General features: G+C 42.9%; 1 protein-coding gene across 1 annotated transcript; it reads left to right on the top strand.

The window, feature by feature from the left end:
* The first annotated feature begins 15,056 nt into the window (after positions 1 to 15,056).
* Positions 15,057 to 15,696, top strand: CLDN34 (claudin 34). The gene is given in 2 exon segments (XM_086387929.1): positions 15,057 to 15,637; positions 15,639 to 15,696. Coding segments are annotated over 2 exon segments (639 nt in total).
* Positions 15,697 to 22,082: the final 6,386 nt, after the last annotated feature.

Raw genomic sequence — 22,082 nt, 5'->3', positions numbered from 1 at the left:
ACCCCCTCATAGAAGACAGTGAATTTTTAAAGAGAAGTACTAAAACTATGGCCGTATGAAATTACATATATATGTACACACCTATCTACACATATGTGTGTGCATATGTGTATATATATGTGTATATATATAGACTAAAATTTTGTACCTTGTGAATAATAAATAAAATACTAAAACCTGACATATATGACAACAAACTTTTACAACTTAAACCAACAAAATTTGGTCTTGCAGGGGAAAAATATTTAATTACTGACACTATTTAAAAATTCTGAAGTATGGAGATGGTAATAAAAATAGAACCAGTTTTACTTGGTTTTATTCTTGTAATAAAACTCTTCATGGGCAATGCCCCCCAGTATTGCCTGCACTGGATGTGGGCCACTCCCTCTGCCCCACCTGTGGAAGGCCACTGTTACATTCTAAATTCCTTAGCTAAAAAGGTCCTAATCATTATTGGCTTTGTGACCTCCCAAAACCACCATTATTTCCCTTGCTTTCCTCCCTCCTTCCTCCCCACTCTTTCTTTCCTTTTCTTTCTTATTATACAATTGTTAAAGATTACTTTCCATTTATAGTTATTACAAAATACTGGCTATATTCCCCATGTTGCACAATACATCCTTGAGCTCATCTTACACCTAAAACTTTGTACCTCCAACTCCTCCAACTCTGTACTGCCCCTTCCCCTCCCCACTCCTCTCTGGTAACCAGTAGATTGTTCTCTCTATCTGTGAGCCCCTATTTTTGTTATATTCTCTACTTTGTGGTATTTTAAGGTTCAATAAGTGATATAATACAGTATTTTTCTTATTTTATTAAGTATTATACCTTACATGTTGCAGCAAATGGCATTATTTCATTCCTTTTATGGCTGAGCAGCATTCCGTAGGTCTTCCTTGGTGGCTCCAGGGCGAAGAATCCGCCTGTCAAGAAGGACATATGGGTTCAATCCCTAGGTAAGGAAGATCCCTTGGAAAAGGAAATGGCGACCCACTGGAGTGTTCTTGCATGGAAAATTCCATGGACAGAGGAGCCTGGAGGGGTAGGGTCCATAGGGTCGCAAAGAGTGGGACATGACTTAGTGACTGAACAATGAGTGTCCCATAGTATATACATAGGGATTCCGGGATGGCTCAGACGGTAAAGTGTCTGCCCAAAATGTGGGAGACCCTGGTTCGATCCCTGGGTTGGGAAAACCCCCTGGAGAAGGAAATGGCAACCCACTCCAGTACTCTTGCCTAGAAAATTCCATGGGTGGAGGAGCCCGGTGGGGTACAGTCCATGGGGTCGCAAAGAGTTGGACACGAGTGAGTGACTTCCCTTAATGATTTCCCTTAGTGACTGAACAACAACGACTGTCCCATAGTATATATATATACCACATCTTTATCCATTCATCTGTCTATCATCTGATGGACATTTAAGTTGCTTCTATGTCTTGGTGAATGGTGTGCTTCAAGGAACATTGGGGTACATGTGTCTTTTTAATTAACATTGTGCTTTTAAAAAATATATATATCCAAGAATGACATAGCTAGGTCATGTGTTACATTTTTCATTTTTTGAGAAATCTCCTGCCGGGGTCCAGCCCCGGCTGATCCAGGGAGTTTGAAGTGGGGACGGCATTGGCGAGGATCAGGATACAATAGCTTCAGTTAGATATTAATTAGAGATATACAGAGTAATAGAATGAGGATAGCTCAGTAGGAAAATTCAGTGGAGAAAAGAGGCTGAGTAGCTTGGTTTACACGGGAGACCAATAAAACTTCAAGACAAGAAGTTTGCACCACTTACGTAGGCCGCAGGCGTCCTTCCATTCTCCTGAAGGAGAGGAGACACTGAGGCCTCCCCGGTTGGATCTTAGAAGCCCAGGCATAATTAGTGAGCATGGTGGGTTCTGCACTCCAGATGGAGACTCAGCCAGAGTTTGAGAGAGAGAGAGAGACATGGGGAGATCAGTCTTTCGAGGAACTTATCCCAATTCTTTATTTTCCATGGTCTACTTTTATACACTGAGATGTTATGCAAAAGTCACACGGGGTCAGCAGCCCTGACTTTTATCAAAGTCAGGTGCTTCATACAAATGTATACAGAGGTCTTAGGGATGTTACATCATCTTCTGGCCAGGGGGTCTGCTGACAATTTATGACCCTCTCCTTGTGACAGCAGTCAGTCAACCAGGACACTCATTTCTCCAGGGGTGATTATTCTTAAAACAGACGCCACCCAAATAAAGTTACATTCCTATAGGGTGAGGGTGTAGTGGGTTTTAGTTAAGGAAAGAATTTACTTAACTTAAGGTCTAACGTGATTAATATCAAAGGTTAATACTTATTTCTATATATTCATTAATGTGTGTAAGGGCAGGGGATGTGGAGACTTAGCAACAAACATTGGCTCAACAAGTGAAAAACCCTTCACCAATACAATTTCTAATCAGCCCACTATACTTATACTAATAATTTTCTAACTTCTCTAAAGAACCTGTTTTTAGAAGGTTTAAAGCATCTTGTGCCTCTCACGGTTGGGAGGCTGTGAGCAATCACATGTGGACGGACAAGCCTGTCAGGCAGGCTAGAGAACCTTCAGAGGAGTTTGTAGGTTGAAACACTCCTATCACACCCAGGAATTTTTATTAACTGGAGCTCTAAGTTAACTCCTTCTCCGAAAGAGGTGGTGGGGGACAGCCCCCCGTAAAGTTAGAGGTGTAGGTGAGAGCACAAAGTAGTAAAGTAGGCAGGCTCTGGTTATGGGGGTAGATGCTTGAGGATGTCCAGGGGGACTCCTGAGGCTCGATCCCGCCTTTGTGTATGTCGAGCCTCCTTCCTCATGACCTTTGCCACAGGTGGAGTGCCTCACGCTGGCCCCCAACAATCTCCATACTGAAAACCACAAATATTTTACTCCTAAGAACTACCTTTTAGCAAGCAAGTTTGAGTTTTTGAGGCTGCTAGTTGCTGACATCATAACTTGAGGTGTAATAAACACTACTGTGAGGTAGGTGCCAAAGGGGCAACTACTTTGTATGCCTTTTTTAGCAAATAGCACTGCCACCCCTCGCATGACACAGCTCCCCAGCTAAGCTCCCAACTCTGCAGTCACACACAGAAACACAAAGTCCTCTTCCTCTTCTCCCATGAGAAGTGTATCTTTCGAGCTCAGTCTGGACCCAGTTCTTCCTCCTATTTTCTGGCTAACTGGACTTTTTGTCCCATCTCCAACTCCACAGGACACATCTCCCTCCCTCTTCACACATTTATCCCTTCCCTGTCCTCTCTACCCCCCCCCCACCCCCCACTGCTTATCAGAGAGCTCAGAGACAGATAATTCCACATTAGGTTGATTTTATTTAAAGTTCATTATTAATGTATGCTGTTGGTATAAGATTCAACGTCTGTACTGTTGGCCATTTCTCAGCGGCAAGATCCTTGAAGATTTCTGAGGTCTCTAGCCATGCTCTGAAGTCACTGGCTGCCCACTGGTCTAGCTGGAATGGCAGGGGTCCCCACGATCCCTGGGACCTCCTCCGGTTATTCTGATTCAGTTCTTCATTCACCTTGGAACACTGGCTACAGATTTTTGAGCCTTTGATTTTCTTCAGTTTCTTTAGGTGGGTGTTTCTGAGAAGATTCTTGGTCAGCTTTGGTTGAATTGCTTATTTACCCTCACGGTTACCCAGGCCACCTGGAGAAAACAAGAGAGTGAGTACAGAATGGCATTGGTTTGAGGAAGAGGGTGAAGATGGATGGGAATGATGGCTTCAGGAGAAGGGGTGTGGGCAGAGAAGAGGTATATGCCTGGCAAAGACAGGGGAGGGCTTCTTATGGGGAGGTGTCAATGGGCAAGAGGAGCTTGGGTGGGTTCAGGTCACCTTGACACATCTTTTGGGCCTTAGCTGATAGGGGGTTTTCATCTTTTCCTCCTGGGTATCCGGAATCCACTGTTCCATAACTGCTCTAGAGCCTTGTGGCTTCCCAGTCACCTTAGTCGTTTTGAAGACTCCCAGTGGTCTGCTCCAGAGCCCCCAAGCACCCTTATACATACCCCTACCCAGGGGGGCATATCCTTATGCTTTATGAGGTCAGCATGTCACTTCCCCAGGCAATGGTGGCCCTGGGTGAAACTTGACATCACAAAGCCCCATCCTGACAACATTAGGAAAGGATGCGGAGCAATTCAGATGATTTTGTGGGAGAAATGAGGCATTTTTAATGCCCCTTAAGAGCCCTTCAAACTCACCTCATCCTCATCTCTCTCAGGCAACTCTCATGGGTTACATGACAGGGAGCATGCATCCCCTCCAAACCTTGCCTCACAGCCACAGTACTCAGGCTTTCATTCTGTTCTCTCTCACCTTTCACCATTATCTAGTTTTTAATATCTTGCCTAAAATCCCTCCATGATAATTAGGCTGTATTGAAGTGTTTTCAGAAATCAGAATCATTCCACTTTCCTCCTACAAGGTGGTCATAAAGCACCTTGAAGACCATTTAATTCTGGGCCATCTTCCAGAAACCTTTTCCATCCCACCTCCTTTTCTCAATGTTCACCATTATATATATATATATATATATATATATATATATATATATAGTTGCTAATTCCAAACTCCCAATCTTTCCCACCTCTCGCCCTTGGGAACCACAAGTCTGATTTCTGAGTCTGTTTTCCTTCATACATATGTTGATTTCTGTCGTATTTTAGATTCCACATCTAAGTGATATCATATGGTATTTGTCTTTCTGCTGCTGACTTGCTTTTTGTTGACTTAGTATGATCAGATCCATCCCTGTGGCTGCAGACTGCATTCTTTTGGGTTTTTTAATTTATGGTTGAGTAATAACATCTTTATCCATTCATCTGCTGCTGGACATTTTGTTTGATTCCATGGCTTGGCTATTGTGAATAGTGCTATGAACATGGGAATATATGTATCTTTTTGAATTAGTGTTGTCCGGATATACGTCCAAGGATGGGATTGCTGGGTCATATGGTAGCTCTACTTTCAGTTTTTTAAGGAACCTTCCTACTCTTCTCCATAATGGCTGCACCAATTTACATTCCTACTAATCATGTAGGAGGGTTCCCTTTTCTCCACACCTTCTCCAGCATTGTTTGTACATTTTTTAAGGACTGCCTTTCTAACCAGTATGGGCGGTACCTCACTACAGTGTTGATTTGCATTTCTTTAATAATTAGCAGTAGTCAAGGTGAATTCCTTGATTCCCAGGGTCATGCTATGGTGACTGGTGTCATTTTCACTTGGTTAATCTTTGGTGAAGAATGTGATGTTGTTGTTGTGCTTAGTCACTCAGTTATGTCTGACTCTTTTCCACCCCATGGGCTGTAGCCTGCCAGGCTCCTCTGTCCATGGGGTTTCCCATGCAAGAATACTGGAATGGGTTGCCATGCCCTCCTCCAGGGGATCTTCCCAACCTGGGGAATCGAACTCAGGTCTCCCACAGCACTGGTGGATTCTTTACCACCTGAGCCACCAGGGAAGCCCAGAGAATACTGGAGTGGGTAGCCTATCCCTTCTTCAGGGAAACGTCCCAAAACAGGAATCAAACTGAGGTCTCCTGCAAGAATGTGTGGAGATGTGCTATTTGCATCTCTCTCTCTCTCTCTCTTTTTTTTTTTTTTCCCAGAAACTAACAGTTTTTTCAGATGGAAAAGGTGCTCAACAGGTTGCTTTCCACAATTTCAAAGGAGGATTTCCTTCTGTACCTCCTCACTCCAGCACTTTCTTCCAGCGTGTGAGGGGAGCTTTAAAGCTGAGTTGGGAATAGTTCTTCATAACAGGAAGGCCAGCGTGGAGCTGGGGCCCTAGGACCTCTTGGGTTTTCAGAAGACTCCTGCTTTAAACTGTCAGTAAGTACTGGGGAGGGTGCTTATCTGTGCTTGTCCAGGTGGGTAGCTGATGTGGACAGGAGCAGTGAGCGTGGGCAGCCAGCCCATGGGGGCCAGGGGAGAGGAGTGGGGTGGGGTGTGGAAAGCCAGGCCCTGAGAGGCAGGGCGCCCACACCAGGATGCCAACGCCATCCCCTGAGTGTTCAGAAGCCAGACTTCAGCACTGGGGAAAAGGAACACAGGATTGCTGGCCCCTCAGTGGCAGAGGTTCAGTTCCTTCACCATCCCAGTTCTGTGCTGGAGGGGGCAGGGGGTGTGTCTTAGTGGACGTGCATGTCCAGGTTTGCGCTCAGGCAGACCTGGTGGTACTACCCTCAGCCTTGAGGCGAGAAAGGGGTAGAGCTCCGACCCTGGGGGGGTGGGGTTGGGGTGGGGTGGAGGGCAGCAGCCTGGGAAGGGACGCCGGCATTTCACGGTTTCAAAAACCCCCGGATCTCGGGCTGCACGTGGGAGTATGGTTCCGCATGGAAGACGGTGATGCGCTCGAGCTGGTGCACAAACACTCTGTGCTCTGAGCGCAGAACGCTTCCCAGCAATCCTGCACTGAGGCACCAGATTTTAACTTTCCGATAGGGGTTTTCCCGAAGGCATGTGCGCTTGGACTGCTGCTGCACCCCCCGCCCCCGCCCGCCCTGTCCCGCCCTGCACCGCGTGATTAAACACTGAATGCCGCTCAGAACTCCCCCATGTCTCCAGAGGCACCGTTCCAGGGAAATTGCAATTCCAGGTTGCCATTGTGGGACTCTTTTGAATGTTGGATACAAGGGCCTCCAGGCCCCTGAGGGTGGAGAGGGGGCGAGAGGTCGAGAGGAAGTGTCCTGTGACATCTCTATGTGAGACCCTGGTCTCATGTGATTTGTGTGTACATTCGTGGCCAGGTATGTTTTTTTTTTTTTTTTTCTGGCATGAAAGAAGATAGGGGAAACATACACACATAAACAGACAGTGATGCAAGTGTGTGGATGGCACTAGCTGACAGCTTTACAGCAATACTGGAGCTCCGCGTGCATGCATACTCGCCCGCCTTCTCATCTGGATGAAGAACCATCTTGCAGTACTGACAGGCCAGCCGCAAACCACGGTTTCTCCGGGGGACCGCCCCGTCTCCCTTAAGGCCTCTCCTCAGAGCTCTCTCTCCCTGTGGTTTGCCAGCTGCCCTGGGAGCAGTGCCAGGATCTACTCAAGTGAGCTGAGGTTCCTTTAGGCCCTTCACAGGTACTCCTTTCTCCTGTTTCTTTGCCCGAGTCCTTTCTTCCCTGTACAGGACAGGATGCCAAGGCTCTCAGGGACCTACGGTGCCAAGTCAGGTAAGGTGTTGGTGTATCCCATCCCTCCCCTCACATCTCTCCATTTTCTTTTTTTTTTTTAAGAAACAAGATTCTTAACTACATACTTTTGTCTTTTTTTTAAGTTGAAGTCTAGTTGCTTTAAAATGTGGTGCCCAAACTAATACAATTATGTAAAGTTTAAAAATAAAATAAAATTTAAAAAAAAATGTGGTGCCCATCTCTGCTGTACAGAAAACTGACTCAGTGATTCACACAAAGACATTCTTGTTTTATAGCCTTTTACACTTTGTCACAGGATACTGACTATAGCTCCATGCATTCTGCAGTAGGACCTTGTTGTTTATTCTAAATGTAGTAGTTTGTATCTACCAAATCCCTACACACAGTCCATCCTTCCACTCTCCCCCTTGGCAAACACAAGTCTGTTCTGTATGAGTCTTTTGTTTGTTTTACAGGTATGATCATTTGTGCCATATTCTGGCTTCCACCCCAGGCTTCCCTGGTGGCTCAGACGGTAAAGCGTCTGCCTGCAATGCAGGAGACCAGGGTTCGATTCCTGGGTCAGGAACATCCCCTGGAGAAGGAAATGGCAATCCATTCCAGCACTCTTTCCTGGAAAATCCCATGGACGGAGGAGCCTGATAGGCTACAGTCCATGGGGTCCCAAAGAGTCTGACATGACTGAGTGACTTCACTTTCACTTTTCACTTTCATGCATTGGAGAAGGAAGTGGCAACCCACTCCAGTGTTCTTGCCTGGAGAATCCCAGGGATGGTGGAGCCTGGTGGGCTGCTGTCTATGGAGTCGCACAGAGTCGGACACGACTGAAGCAACTTAGCAGCAGCAGCATGTACAGATGTGAGAGTTGGAGTGTAAAGAAAGCTGAGCACCAAAGAATTGATGTTTTTGAACTATGGTGTTGGAGAAGACTCTTGAGAGTCTCTTGGAATGGAAGGAGATCAAATCATGAGAACAAGGCAGGAGGAAAAGGGCACAACAGAGGATGAGATGGTTGGATGGCATCACCAACTCAATGAACATTAGTTTGAGCAAGCTCCGGGAGTTGTTGATGGAAAGGGAAGCCTAGCATGCTGCAGTCCATTGGATCGTGAAGAGTCAGACACAACTAGTGACTGAACTGACCTGGCTTCCACATATAAGTGATAGCGTATGGTATTTGTCTTTTTCTGTCTGACTTATTTCACTTACTATGATAGTCTCTTTGTTGTTGCGTAGTCACTGAGTCATGACCAACTCTTTTGCAGCCCCATGCCTTGTAGCCCACTGGGCTGCTCTGTCCCTGGGCTTTCCCAGGCAAGAATCCCAGAGTAAGTAGCCAGTCCTTTCTCCAGGGGATCTTCTCAACCCAGGGATCAAACCTGGGTCTCCTGCATTGCAGGCGGATTCTTTACCACTGAGCCACCTGGGAAGCCCACGATAATCTCTAGGTCCATCCACACTGGTGCATTGTTTCATTCTTTTCTTTGTGGCTGGGTGGTATTCCATTAAATAGGCATCATGTCATCTTTGTCCATTCACCTCTCGCTGGACTTTAGGTTGTTTCCATGTCTTGGCTCTTGTGTGTAGTGCTGCTGGAACATAGGGGTGTATGTACGTTTTTGAATTACAGTTTTGTCTGGGTATGTTCCCAGGAGTGGGATGCTAGATCATATAGTAATTCTGTATTTAGTTTTTTGAGAAACCTCTTTACTGTTCTCCATAGCAGCTGCACAAATTTACATTTCCACCAACAGGGTTGGAGGATACCCTTTTCTCCACATCCTCTCCAGCATTTTTTTTTTTTTTTACTTTACAATATTGTATTGGTTTTGCCATACATCAACATGCATCCACCACGGGTGTACACGTGTTCCCCATCCTGAACCCCCCCTCCCACCTCCCTCCTCATACCATCCCTCTGGGTCATCCCAGTGCACCAGCCCCAAGCTTCCTGTATCCTGCATCGAACCTGGACTGGTGATTCGTTTCTTATATGATATTATACATGTTTTAATGCCATTCTCCCAAATCAATCAGCTTTTTATTTAGCAGTACTAGGAGGTTTTTTCTTCTTTATTCTTCCTAATGTGGAATTGTGTTATGTCCCATTGTAAGTTTATAAAATGGTTTACTGTACATATTCTCTGCCTGGGTTTTCTTCTCCCTATTTGTCCCCATTGTAAGCTCAGTTATAAAGTTCATTGGGTATGTGTGTTTCACTGACATGTTTGAAATTTCCTTGGGATAAATTTGTTACAGAAAAGTTGTACACAGAGGATTCCAGTGGCATTTAGACTTGTATGTGAAATGCAGTCCTCACTACAATGAGTCATGGCTCATTGACATGATGTCTCATTTCTTACAGAAGTCTCATCTGAAGCTCTCCCCTATCTTAGCAGCTACCTTATCTAGTCTGTACCGCCACACTCCGGTGGACCATCTGTGATCCAAGACTCAACAGGAAGGGGGTGTTTCCCATGAGCTAAAAGTATGTTTCCTAATGTGTTTCTTGTCATTGGTCTGTCTCGACTCAGTCTCCCCGATGTGGGCACCACTGCTGCTAACACCTCCATGTATAGGTTGCCATCGCTTTAAGAAAAAATGTCATTAACTCCAAGTGAGATGGGTTAGGTACCATGTCTGGGGAACAAGAGAAAGGGATGAGGGGACATACCTGAAGCAGTCACACAGATCTTAAAATTGAACTGTTAGGGTCTTTGGAGGGAATGTACTCCCCTCTGGCATAGGGCTGGGAGACAAAGAGGAGACCAGGTGAAGAGGGCATGCCACCATCAGCAACAGAAATGCCGCCATGGTGTCTGTGACCTAGCAACTGAGAATGCTGGAGGTGTGTACAGTGGATACAGAATGCGGTGACTGTGCAAGTCCAAGGAGAGAGCCTTGGCCTTACAGGCCAGACTAACTCACAGTGGGGCCAAAAGCTGTTCTGTGCTCAGAGTCAGGAGCCCAGGAGCAGAGAGCAGAGTGTGTAAGTGGCGGACATCTGCCCATAGGGAGGAGCTGCCCTTTGAACTAGCCACCCTCCTCACTAAATGCTGATTTCCTTGGAGACTGGTTAGTAGGCGCTCTGGCTTCGTTATTGTGTATGTTTTGGTGTGGTAAAATAGACAAGATATATATATTTTTTAACATGTATAAGCATACTGTTCTGTGGCATTAAGGATATTAACACTTGTGCAACCATATCACCAGCAATCTTCAGAACTTTTTCATCTCCTCAGACTGAAGCTAACTGAAACTCACCATTGAACGAGTTCCCCCCCACCCCGCCCCACCCAGCCCTGGTCACAGCTCTTTTATTTTCTGTGTCTGTGAATTGGACTAGTCTGGGTCCTACGAAAAGCGAAATCATTCAGTATTTGTCTCTCTCTAACTGGCTTATTTCTCTCAGCATAATTAGTCCTCAAGGTTCATCCTTTTTGTAACATTTGTCCAAGTTTCCTTACATTCGACAACTGAGAAATTCCCTGTTATATGGATCGACCACATGTTGTCTATTCATTCATCCGTGGGTGCAGAATTGGGTCACTTGCACATCTTAGCTATTGTGAATAATGCTATTAAAACACAAGTATACCACTATCTGAATCCCTCCTTTTACTTTGGGGTATGCTGTAAAGATTGGAGGCAAAAGGAAAAGGGGGTGACAGAGGATGAAATGGTTAGACAGCATCAACTACTCAATGGACATGAGCTTAAGTAAACTCAGGGAGGTAGAAAATGGTAGAGGAGCCTGGTGTGCTGCAGTCTGTGGAGTCACAAGGAGTCAGACTTGACTTACTGACTGAACAACAACAAATATGTCTATCCAGAAAAGAAATTCCTGAATCACGTGGTAAGTCTTTGTTTTAAGGAAACAATGTACCATTTTTTAACAGCAGTTGTACCAGCTTATAGTCCTACCAGAAAAGCACAAAGGTTCTGCTTTCTCCACATTGTGGCCAACAGTTTTCTGTTTGTGTAACAGCAATTCTGTTGAGTGTGAAGGAGCATTTCATGGAATGTAAGACCTTTTAAGCAGGTCGAGTTAAATAATAAGCAGGAGACTCTGATACAGATATGGAAGATAGAAAGATATATTCAGTAGTTAATATAACTAGAACTTAACTTGTAAAAAGCATCCTTTGTGTCCCTCTTGTTTGACTTTTCATTCTCCAAATATTGATTAAGCAGCTTCTCTGGCCCAGGCTTGAGTTTTGAGGGCATCTCTTTCTGTCTTAATCTTTGGATCTGATTGAGAAAAACAAAGAGTCCTCTAAACATTCCTGGGAGCAGACAGATTTCAAGTTCTTGATGTATTATTGTACTGAAGAGATAGTGAAGTTGAAATGATCGAAGGGAAAATACAAGGGGAGTATTTGTATCCTGTAGATTGTGTGTGATGCATCAAGACTCCAACTTTCTGCTTGCCTACTCACAGTGTCATCCTTCAGTATTGTGGTAATAGCTGACTGATGTCTTGTGAATATGATGGGGACTTGGAGCTGAATCTATAACCGGAGATAAAAGCTTTCATTTCTGTAACTTTGCCACATTCCCATTATGTGACAGTCACCTTGAGAGCTGGCCTTGTTGGTCTCCCAAAAAGCCTGATTACCACTAGTTCTGGTGGCCTTTCCTAGGATGAGCACATCCATCCTAAAGAGTGACCAGGTCATTCTCAGTTTGGCTGATGCCATAGTGGATGGTACTTTGTCTCCCCATTGCACCCATTGCAAGAGTCTCTGATGACATCCCTCACTCCAGCGGAAGGCACCTGAGATCACATTTCTTTCACCGTCACTCTGTTTCTCAAAAGGTCTTTCTTTTACCTTATTCAGTAGTTCTCACACCCTCGTTGCACACTGGAACCATCCTGGAGCTTTCAAAATCTCTTCCGTTTTCACTTACCCTGAGCAATGGACTGAATCTGTAGTTGGGAAGTGTTGCCCCAGTTTCCTCCTCTTCCTGGATGCTTTTCCTTTTCCAGATAGCTCTTTGAGCTTCCTGCCATTTTGCCCCTAAAAGATGAGGTAGGATGATGTACTCTGAAGCCACTTCCCATGTAACTTTAGGCAAGTTACTCAGCCTCTGTTCTGAGTGCTTCCACCTATAAAATGAGGATAAGAATACTTAGTAGTTCTTTAGAAAGGTAAATGGAGTCAATAAATATAAACCCTACAGAAGTGAAACTTTTCAAGACTATCCAGTGTGTAGGTGGATTCCACAAGTGCAAAACTGTTTTTTTTTTTTTTTTAATACTTACCATGGTGATACTAAAACACTATGTACCTTGCTCACTCTTACTCTCTCACAAGTATACAGTGGAGTCTATCTCATTCTTTTGTTTTTCCTCTACCTATTTGCACTGATCATTGAGGAAGACTTTCTTATCTCTCCTTGCTATTCTTTGGAACTCTGCATTCAGATGAATATATCTTTCGTTTTCTCCTCTGCCTTTAGCTTCTCTTCTTTTCTCAGCTATTTGTTAGGCCTTCTCAGACAGCCATTTTACCTTTTTGCATTTCTTTTTCTTGGGGATGGTCTTGATCACCACCTCCTGTATAATAAGAGGTTCCGTGAGATTTGATGCTAAAAACAATGCCTTCTAAATTTTGTTTTGGGAAATAGTTAACTCTGTATAAAAATCCCTATGTTAACACGAGGTAGTGTATTATATGAATTAATAATTTAAATTTTCTCAATTTTAATCTCTAATAAATAACAAAAGATTCAACCTGCCTTAACAGAATCTCCTTGAGGGTCTCAATAATTTTCTTTTCTCTTACTGTGGTAAATATACATAAGATAAAAGCTGACCATTTTAACCATTTTTAAGTGTACAGTTCAGTGGCATTAACTACCTTTTTAATATTGTGCAACCATTACAAATTCCCCCTGCTCTTCCAACTTCTCATTTAATGGCTCCCTCTTCTTCTGTTCTGCCAGGAATTACCAGTTGACTGCTCAACTCAGAGATGTTGTAACTTTCTGCTGCTCTGTTTCTCTCTCTGTTTTCAATTAATTGATGGATTAACTTTGCTGTAAGACTTGGAACTCAAACTGGGGTTCTGTAATAACCTAGAGGGGTGGGACTGGGTGGTAAGTGGGAGGGAGATTCAAGAGGGAGGGGACATATGTACACCCATGGTTAATTCATGTTAATTTAATTCATGTTGATGTATGACAGAAATCAAAGTAATATTGTAAACAAATCATCAATTAAGAAAAGTAATGGATGTTTTAGACAAAAAGTTAAAGTTGTGGAAAAGAAGATGTTGTGTGTGATAGGAATGTTGAAACAGAGAGAGAAAAGTATGCACTTGTAAGGAAAGCTATTCAAAATACCTTGCTGAAAAACACATAAGTTGCAAATGTTAGTGTAGAAATGTTCATACTTCTGTGAAAATTAAGAAAGATATTTCCCTTTATATATTTGTAAACAGAATATATATCAAAACTCCAAAGATATTTGCATAGCAAACAGAAGCCCATGACTTATCTCTCATTAATATTCATGTCCTTCGAAGCATTATTCTCTTGAATGTACTGTGGGTGCCAGGGGGGCTTTGGTTGCCCTGGGACAGCAGTCTGAACCAACTTCTAAGTCTGGAAGCTGAGGTGGCATGCCATCTCCTTACTGTACTTGAATGTTTTCTGTTTAAAATGTTCAATTATCTGAACATTCAAATCCTTCCTAGCAGCCTGCCTGCTCCAGCAACCAGTAGTGAGTTAAGTGCACCCAGCTCAATTGTCTCGGTTCTTTGGCCATATGCCTCATGGCCAAAATACCCAGAACATAAGCAGTATTATATTTAATAAAGGCTTTTGAAAGCAGCACACAATCAAAAAAAAAAAAAAGAAAAAAAATCTTAAGCAATTTAAATGGAACATTGGCAGAAATCAAGGGTGAGGCAGGAGCAAGGATTCAATGGAAGGGCATTAGCGGGGTCCTAGGTGGGAGAGAGGAACAGGGTGAGAGATTCTGCCAGGGTGATACCAGCAGTCCCCTGTTATGGGCGGAATGTTCCTGATGGATGTGCGTTCATAAAGATCATTCTTTTTTTTTTTTTAAATAATTGTCTATATATCAAAGTGAAGAAACAATTAGGGAGTTCCCTGGTGGTCCTGTGGTTAGGACTTTGCCTTCCAGTGCAGTACTGTGTGGGTGTGGGCCCCTTCATAACTCATTGAGTTCTGCATTAGATTATGTACTCCTTCCTGCATGTAACTGATTCTTCACAATACGAATAGCTTTCAGAATGCCTAACCCCTCTAACTCAGTTAAAGCAACCAAGTACTCGTACATGTTACAACATGGATGAACCTTGAGAAGAGTCAAAACACAAAATATTGCCCCTCATACAAGTCTAGTCTACTCTGAATGCTGCCATATAGGCCTCTTGCATGGATGTGCATAAATTACTTAACTAAGCCCTGTTGTTGCCCCTGAAATATTTCCCACTTTTCAATATTACAAAGAGGCTGTGTTGACTATTTTTTTTTTTGACTAAATGTTTGTGATCAATCTTAAATTACATCTTTCGGCAAATGCTCCGAAGTAGAATTGTCTGTTTGAAAATTTGTACATTTTAAGTCTTTTAGTAAATATTCCCAGATGGCCCTTCAGAAAATTTGCTTGGCCTGTGCTCCCCAGTGCAGAGCTTGAGGGTCAAACGTCTCTGGTGAGAAATAATAGTACTTAAATCTCAAATACAGTACTGCTTATCCACAGCAGTGTAAACGTAGGGGAGGAGAATGGAGATAGCGGGTTGAGTGTGTTGTTCTAGGCCAAATTTTCCAAACTCATGATGTCCTGTATTTGTTTGCAGTTCGCTTGGGTACACATCTACCATGTCCTTGCTCATCAACAGCGCCAATTGCCAAATAGTAGGTTTTGCAGTAGCCACTATTGGATGGATCCTCGGCACCACTGCCATGGGCTTCGTGGAGTGGCGAGTATGGTATCTAGACAACGCCTCACAATTCTCTGGTCTGGCCTGCATGGGAATGTGGAGAGTCTGTGTCTTCCGTCAAACCAACATCACCACAGCTACCTCATGTCACAGTTACAGCTACCATGATACTTACCTACCTCTTGATATCCGTGTTTCTCAACACCTCTTACTGATGGCCAGCATTCTAGGACTCTTGGGGAAAGCCTCTGTTACTTTTGCACTTAAAAATGTGTCCATGGGAATTCTTGAGAATACTACTACCTACAAAGCATTTGTCATTTCAGGAATTCTCCACATAGCTGCTGGTATCTGTATCTCAGTTGCTGTCATCTGGAATTACCACTCTGTGATGACTGAAGAGGGCATTGTCTTCCCACCATCTTTCAATATACCCTTCAAGCCATATGCTCAGAAAATTGGCAACACTGTTATAGTGGCATGTCTAGCTGCCTTTGCGCTGTTCTTAGGTGGGTGGTTTTTTCTCTTACAAATTACCCCTGGATAACCAGGTGCATCCTGAAGTATCAGGAATGTAGATTCCTGTTTGCATTGATCGTACAAAAACAAACATTACTAAAAGTTTGTGGGAAATCTTACCACGATGCTTAATCAAATTTCCAAGGACTCGAGACCATGGCAATAAAGTTTTTGGCAGAAAGTAGTAAACCATTTACTTCAGTTGTAATCTGTGTTTGATTTGATTCATTGATTCAGTTAAGGAATTTCATTTAAAAAATCTTTCCAATCTGCCAGTTTTTATTTTAATTATTGCCTAATCACAATACTATAAATCTAGTGCATTGGAAATAACAGTTTCTGAGATTCTTTTATTTCCCGCCTCAATGATTGCTAAAAGCTGATTTATTTTCTATGCTCTGGTATTATACATCTGTCATATAAAAATCTCCATTATATGGAGAAGTAGAGATGGTAAAGGACAGGGAAGCCTGGCACGCTGCAGTCCATGGTGTTGCAGTCAGACACAACTGAGCAACAACAACAATGAGAAAATGAGGAATTCATTCCACTATATTACTGGAAACAAGAATTAGTGAAATTGCTCTGTATAAGGTTTATGTATCCTTTCTTTCCCCCTTTTAAATCTTTTTAAATGGTTATAAAGGAACATCTTGTCCCTTTATCCTAACAAAATGATTCCCTTGCTTAAAGAATATTAACAGTTATTCCTTGTTGTCACTGAATACTTACAATTTTTAAATGCCTCAAAATAAATTCTTCAGATTTGTTTTTTTTTCTACTCAAAGTACTCACAATGACAAAAGTCTGAAACTAAAGCATCTCTCATACCAACCTATCCTATCTTCCCTTTAAGAAAATTTTTAGATTTTTAAAATTTGTTGTTGATGTTCAGTTGCTGAGTTGTGTCCAACATTTTGCAACCCCATGGGCTGAAGCACACAAGGTTTCCCTGCCCTTCACCATCTCCTGGAGCTTGCTCAAACTCATGTCCATTGACTCGGTGATGCCATACAACCATCTTGTCCCCTGTCATCCCCTTCTCCCACCTTCAGTCTTTCCCAGCATCAAGAGTCTTTTCTAATGAGTCAGCTTTTTGCATCAGGTAGCCAAATTATTGGAGCTTCAGCTTTAGCATCAGTCCTTCTAATGAATATTCAAGACTGATTCCTTTAGGACTGACTGATTTGATATCCTTGCAGTCCAAAAGACTCTCTCAAAGAGTCTTCTCCAGCACCACAGTTCAAAAACTTCAGTTCTTTGGCACTGTGCTTTCTTTATGGTCCAACTCTCATATTCATACACGACTACTGGAAAAAACATTGCTTTGACGAGATGGACCTTTGTCAGCAAAGTAATGTCTCTGCTTTTTAATATGCTGTCTAGCTTGATCATAGCTTTTCTTTCAAAGAGCAAGCATCTTTTAATTTCATGGCTGCAGTCACGATCTGCAGTAATTTGGAGCCCAAGAAAATAAAATCTCTCACTGTTTCCATTGTTTCCACTTCTATTTGCCATGAAGTGATGGGACAAGATGCCATTATCTTTGTTTTTTGAATTTTGAGTTTTAAGCCAACGTTTTCACTCTTCTCTTTCAATTCTTCAAGAGGCTCTTTACGTCTTCACTTTCTGCCATAAGCATAGTGTCATCTGCATATCTGAGGTTATTGATATTTCTCCTGCAATCTTTATTTCAGCTTGTGCTTCATCTAACTTGGCATTTTACATGATGTACTCTGCAAATAATAAATAGGCAGGGTGACAATATAGAGCCTTGATGTGCTTTTCCCAATTTGGAATCAGTCTGTTGTTCCATGTTTGGTTCTAACTGTTGCTTCCTGACCTGCATACAGATTTCTCAGGAAGTAGTTAAGGTACTCTGATATTCCCATCTCTTTAAGAATTTTCCAGTTTGTTGTGATCCACACAGTCAAAGACTTTGGCTGTCCTATTGAAAGGCTGTTGCTGAGCCACGAAAGACTCTGGGATTCTTGGCCTCCAGAGGAGATGAATTCAATTTGGGGCCAGTGACAAGGCTTGATCACTCAGAGCTTTTGGGTAATAAAGTTTTATTAAAGTATAAAATAGATAGAGAAAGCTTCTGATATAGGCATCAGAAGGGGGGCAGAAAGAGTGCCCCCCCCCTCTAGTCTTTAACTGGATGTTATATAGCTACTAGCAGTCTGCTAATTGGAGAAAGGAAATGTCTCAAAACTCAGAGACTGGCGACAGGCCCCTCACTCACAACATGCATTGAGATTACATTGGCACAAAGTGAGTCATCCTGGGCCATAAAATGATTTATATGAATCTTGAAGAAAGGCAGGCTTCTAAGCAAATATAGTCTCACTAACATAGCTTAAGAGAACATTTACATGAGTAAAACATACTGGTTTGTCCAGTCCTTCTGAGTCTTAGGCAGAACCAACTTGAAGACAGAATCTAGGGTTCATTAACATAGCTTAAGGTAAATATACAGTGGAAGTGAGAAATAGATTTAAGGGCCTAGATCTGATAGACAGAGTGCCTGATGACCTATGGACTGAGGTTCGTGACATTGTATAGGAGACAGGGATCAAGACCATCCCCATGGAAAAGAAATGCAAGAAAGCAAAATGGCTGTCTGGGGAGGCCTTACAAAAAACTGTGAAAAGAAGAGAAGCAAAAAGCAAAGGAGAAAAGGAAAGATATAAGCATCTGAACGCAGAGTTCCAAAGAAAAGCAAGAAGAGATAAGAAAGCCTTCTTCAGCAATCAATGCAAAGAAATAGAGGAAAACAACAGAATGGGAAAGACTAGAGATCTCTTCAAGAAAATTAGGGATACCAAGGGAATACTTCATGCAAAGATGGGCTCGATAAAGGACAGAAATGGTATGGACCTAACAGATGCAGAAGATATTAAGAAGAGATGGCAAGAATACACAGAAGAACTGTACAAAAAAGATCTTCACGACCCAGATAATCACGATGGTGTGATCACTCACCTAGAGCCAGACATCCTTGAATGTGAAGTCAAGTGGGCCTTAGAAAGCATCACTACGAACAGAGCTAGTGGAGGTGATGGAATTCCAGTTGAGCTATTTCAAACCCTGAAAGATGATGCTGTGAAAGTGCTGCACTCAATATGCCAGCAAATTTGGAAAATTCAGCAGTGGCCACAGGACTGGAAAAGGTCAGTTTTCATTCCAAACTCAAAGAAAGGCAATGCCAAAGAATGCTCAAACTACCACACAATTGCACTCATCTCACACGCTAGTAAAGTAATGCTCAAAATTCTCCAAGCCAGGCTTCAGCAATATGTGAACTGTGAACTTCCTGATGTTCGAGCTGGTTTTAGAAAAGGCAGAGGAACCAGAGATCAAATTGCCAACATCCACTGGATCATGGAAAAAGCAAGAGAGTTCCAGAAAAACATCTATTTCTGCATTATTGACTATGCCAAAGCCTTTGACTGTGTGGATCACAATAAACTGTGGAAAATTCTGAAAGAGATGGGAATACCAGACCACTTGATCTGCTTCTTGAGAAATTTGTATGCAAGTCAGGAAGCAACAGTTAGAACTGGACATGAAACAACAAACTGGTTCCAAATAGGAAAAGGAGTACATCAAGGCTGCATATTGTCACCCTGCTTATTTAACTTATATGCAGAGTACATCATGAGAAATGCTGGACTGGAAGAAACACAAGCTGGAATCAAGACTGGCAGGAGAAATATCAATAACCTCAGATATGCAGATGACACCACCCTTATGGCAGAAAGTGAAGAAGAACTCAAAAGCCTCTTGATGAAAGTGAAAGTGGAGAGTGAAGAAGTTGGCTTAAAGCTCAACATTCAGAAAACAAAGATCATGGCATCTGGTCCCATCACTTCATGGGAAATAGATGGGGAAACAGTGGAAACAGTGTCAGACTTTATTTTTGGGGGGCTCCAAAATCACTGCAGATGGTGACTGCAGCCATGAAATTAAAAGACGCTTACTCCTTGGAAGGAAAGTTATGACCAACCTAGATAGCATATTAAAAAGCAGAGACATTACTTTGCCAACAAAGGTCCGTCTAGTCAAGGCTATGGTTTTTCCTGTGGTCATGTATGGATGTGAGAGTTGGACTGTGAAAAAAACTGAGTGCCAAAGAATTGATGGTTTTGAACTGTGGTGTTGGAGAAGACTCTTGAGAGTCCCTTGGACTGCAAGGAGATCCAACCAGTCCATTCTGAAGGAGATCAGCCCTGGGATTTCTTTGGAAGGAATGATACTAAAGCTGAAAGTCCAGTACTTTTGCCACCTCATGCGAAGAGTTGACTCACTGGAAAAGACTCTGATGCTGGGAGGGATTGGGGGCAGGAGGAGAAGGGGACGACAGAGGATGAGATGGCTGGATGGCATCACTAACTCGATGGATGTGAGTCTGGGTGAACTCCGGGAGTTGGTGATGGAGAGGGAGGCCTGGAGTGCTGCGATTCATGGGGTCGCAAAGAGTTGGACACGACTGAGCGACTGAACTGAAGTGAACTGAAGGTCAATATTTCTATAAGCAAAACGCATTGGTTAGCTCAGGGATTGAGATGAGTTAAGTTCAGGTGGAACCAGGTGTCATCATGGCAACAAAGAATTTTAAAAGAAACCTCTTTTTAAATTTGTATAGAGAAGGGGAAATAATCTAACACTTGTTTGTTTTCTCCTGCCACTTAAAAGAGAGGTAAAAATGTCTGACAGTTGCAATCTATTTCCTCCGTTTGGAGACCCCTCGCCTTCCTACCTATTACCCTCTCATTCCCCCATTTTCTTTTAGTAGAATTATGTTGCCTCGGGAAAGGGACATTGTTCTCATTCTGTAACTGCTTCCAAGCTGATAAGGAGCATCGTCTCTAAATTGGTGAGGCAACATATTCTCCTAACCCTCATATTGAGGGTCTCTGATCCAGGGGCCCCAAGTAGTAGTTGGAGGAAGCTGGAAAATCCCATGAGCTTGTGAGCCTGGTAGGCTGCAGTCCATGGGGTCGCTAAGAGTCAGACACGACTGAGCGACTTCACTTTCACTTTTCACTTTCATGCATTGGAGAAGGAAATGGCAACCGACTTCGGTGTTTTTGCCTGGAGAATCCCAGGGACAGGGGAGCCTGGTGGGCTGCCGTCTATGGGATTGCACAGAGTCGGACACGACTGAAGCGACTTAGTAGCAGCAGCAGCAGCCACAGTTGCAGAAGCTTGAGCAACCATTTGTAACTTAAAAGCCTTCATGTGACTGGAAACAAATCCAGCTACACAGTTACAGATGCAGGGAGCAAACAGCAAAAACAGAACCATCAGATTTCTTGTAATTAAGATAGTTTTCCACCATGGGGAACTAGTTAACTTCTCCCAAAGTGAGACAGTTGAGGCTTCAGGAGTATCCATAGCCTGAATCATCTTGTTCACAAGTTTAGTAAAATGAGTAACATTAGTGCTCATATCAGGTATATATGTACACCAATGGGTATGAATAATGGCACAAGTTCCTCCTTGTGCAGCTGTCAGAATATCTAAGGCCAATCTGTTTTGTAAAACCACCTTTCTAATTTGTATTCATTCAGCATTAAGAGCTGAAATAGCTTTTTGAGAATCTTAGAAATCCCATTGAATAAAATTAGTCAAAGCATCCACTCGTAGCATAACATCTGTAGTTCCCAGAGAGGGAACAACAGTGCAGCCAAATAATCATACCAGTGAAATACAGACCTTGCCCACCAAGTTTTAAGATCTGGTAAATTAGCAGGTTTTTCTGGAAGTTCTGAAAGCATGAAGCCATGAGTAAAAGCTAGACCTAGGGTGCGTCTCCCTATCCAGCCAGGGGGAAGCCAAGCAAATACGTAAGGGCCACATATCCAATAGGTCCCATTTGGATCAAGCCAGCGTGACTGAGATATCCAGTCCCGATCAGTGCCTGGCCAGGCAAAGGGAGGACCTGAACTGGGGTTGGAAAACATGGGAATGATTATGCTAATTTCATAGTGTTGTGGTCAGAGAAGATGCTTCATATGACTTCAATTTTCTTAAATTTACTGAGGTTTGATTTGTAGCCAAGGTATGGTCTATCCTAGAAAATGTTCCATGTGCACTTGAGAAGAAGGTGTATTCTTCTGCATTTGCATGGTATGTCCTGAGGGTATCAATGAGATCCATCTCATCTCATGTATCATTTAAGACATGTGTTTCCTTATTAATTTTCTGTTTGATGATTTGTCCGTTGGTGTGAGTGGGGTGTTAAAGTCTCCGACTATGACTGTGTTGATGTCAGTTTCTCCTTTCATGTGTGTTAGTGTTTGTCTTATGTACTGAGGTGCTCCTATGTTGGGTGCATAGATATTTACAATTGTTATGTCTTCCTCTTAGATTGACCCCTTGATCATTATGTAGTGTCCTTCCTTGTCCCTTGTGGTACTCTTATTTTAAGGTCTATGTT

This window comes from Bos grunniens, chromosome X (genome assembly GCF_055505025.1).
Source record: "Bos grunniens cultivar Pamir isolate PY7600 chromosome X, Bosgru_T2T1.0, whole genome shotgun sequence".
NCBI classification, from domain to species: Eukaryota; Metazoa; Chordata; class Mammalia; order Artiodactyla; family Bovidae; genus Bos; species Bos grunniens.
Note: the sequence above shows the minus strand (reverse complement) of the source record. Positions and strands in the feature narration are given on the sequence as shown.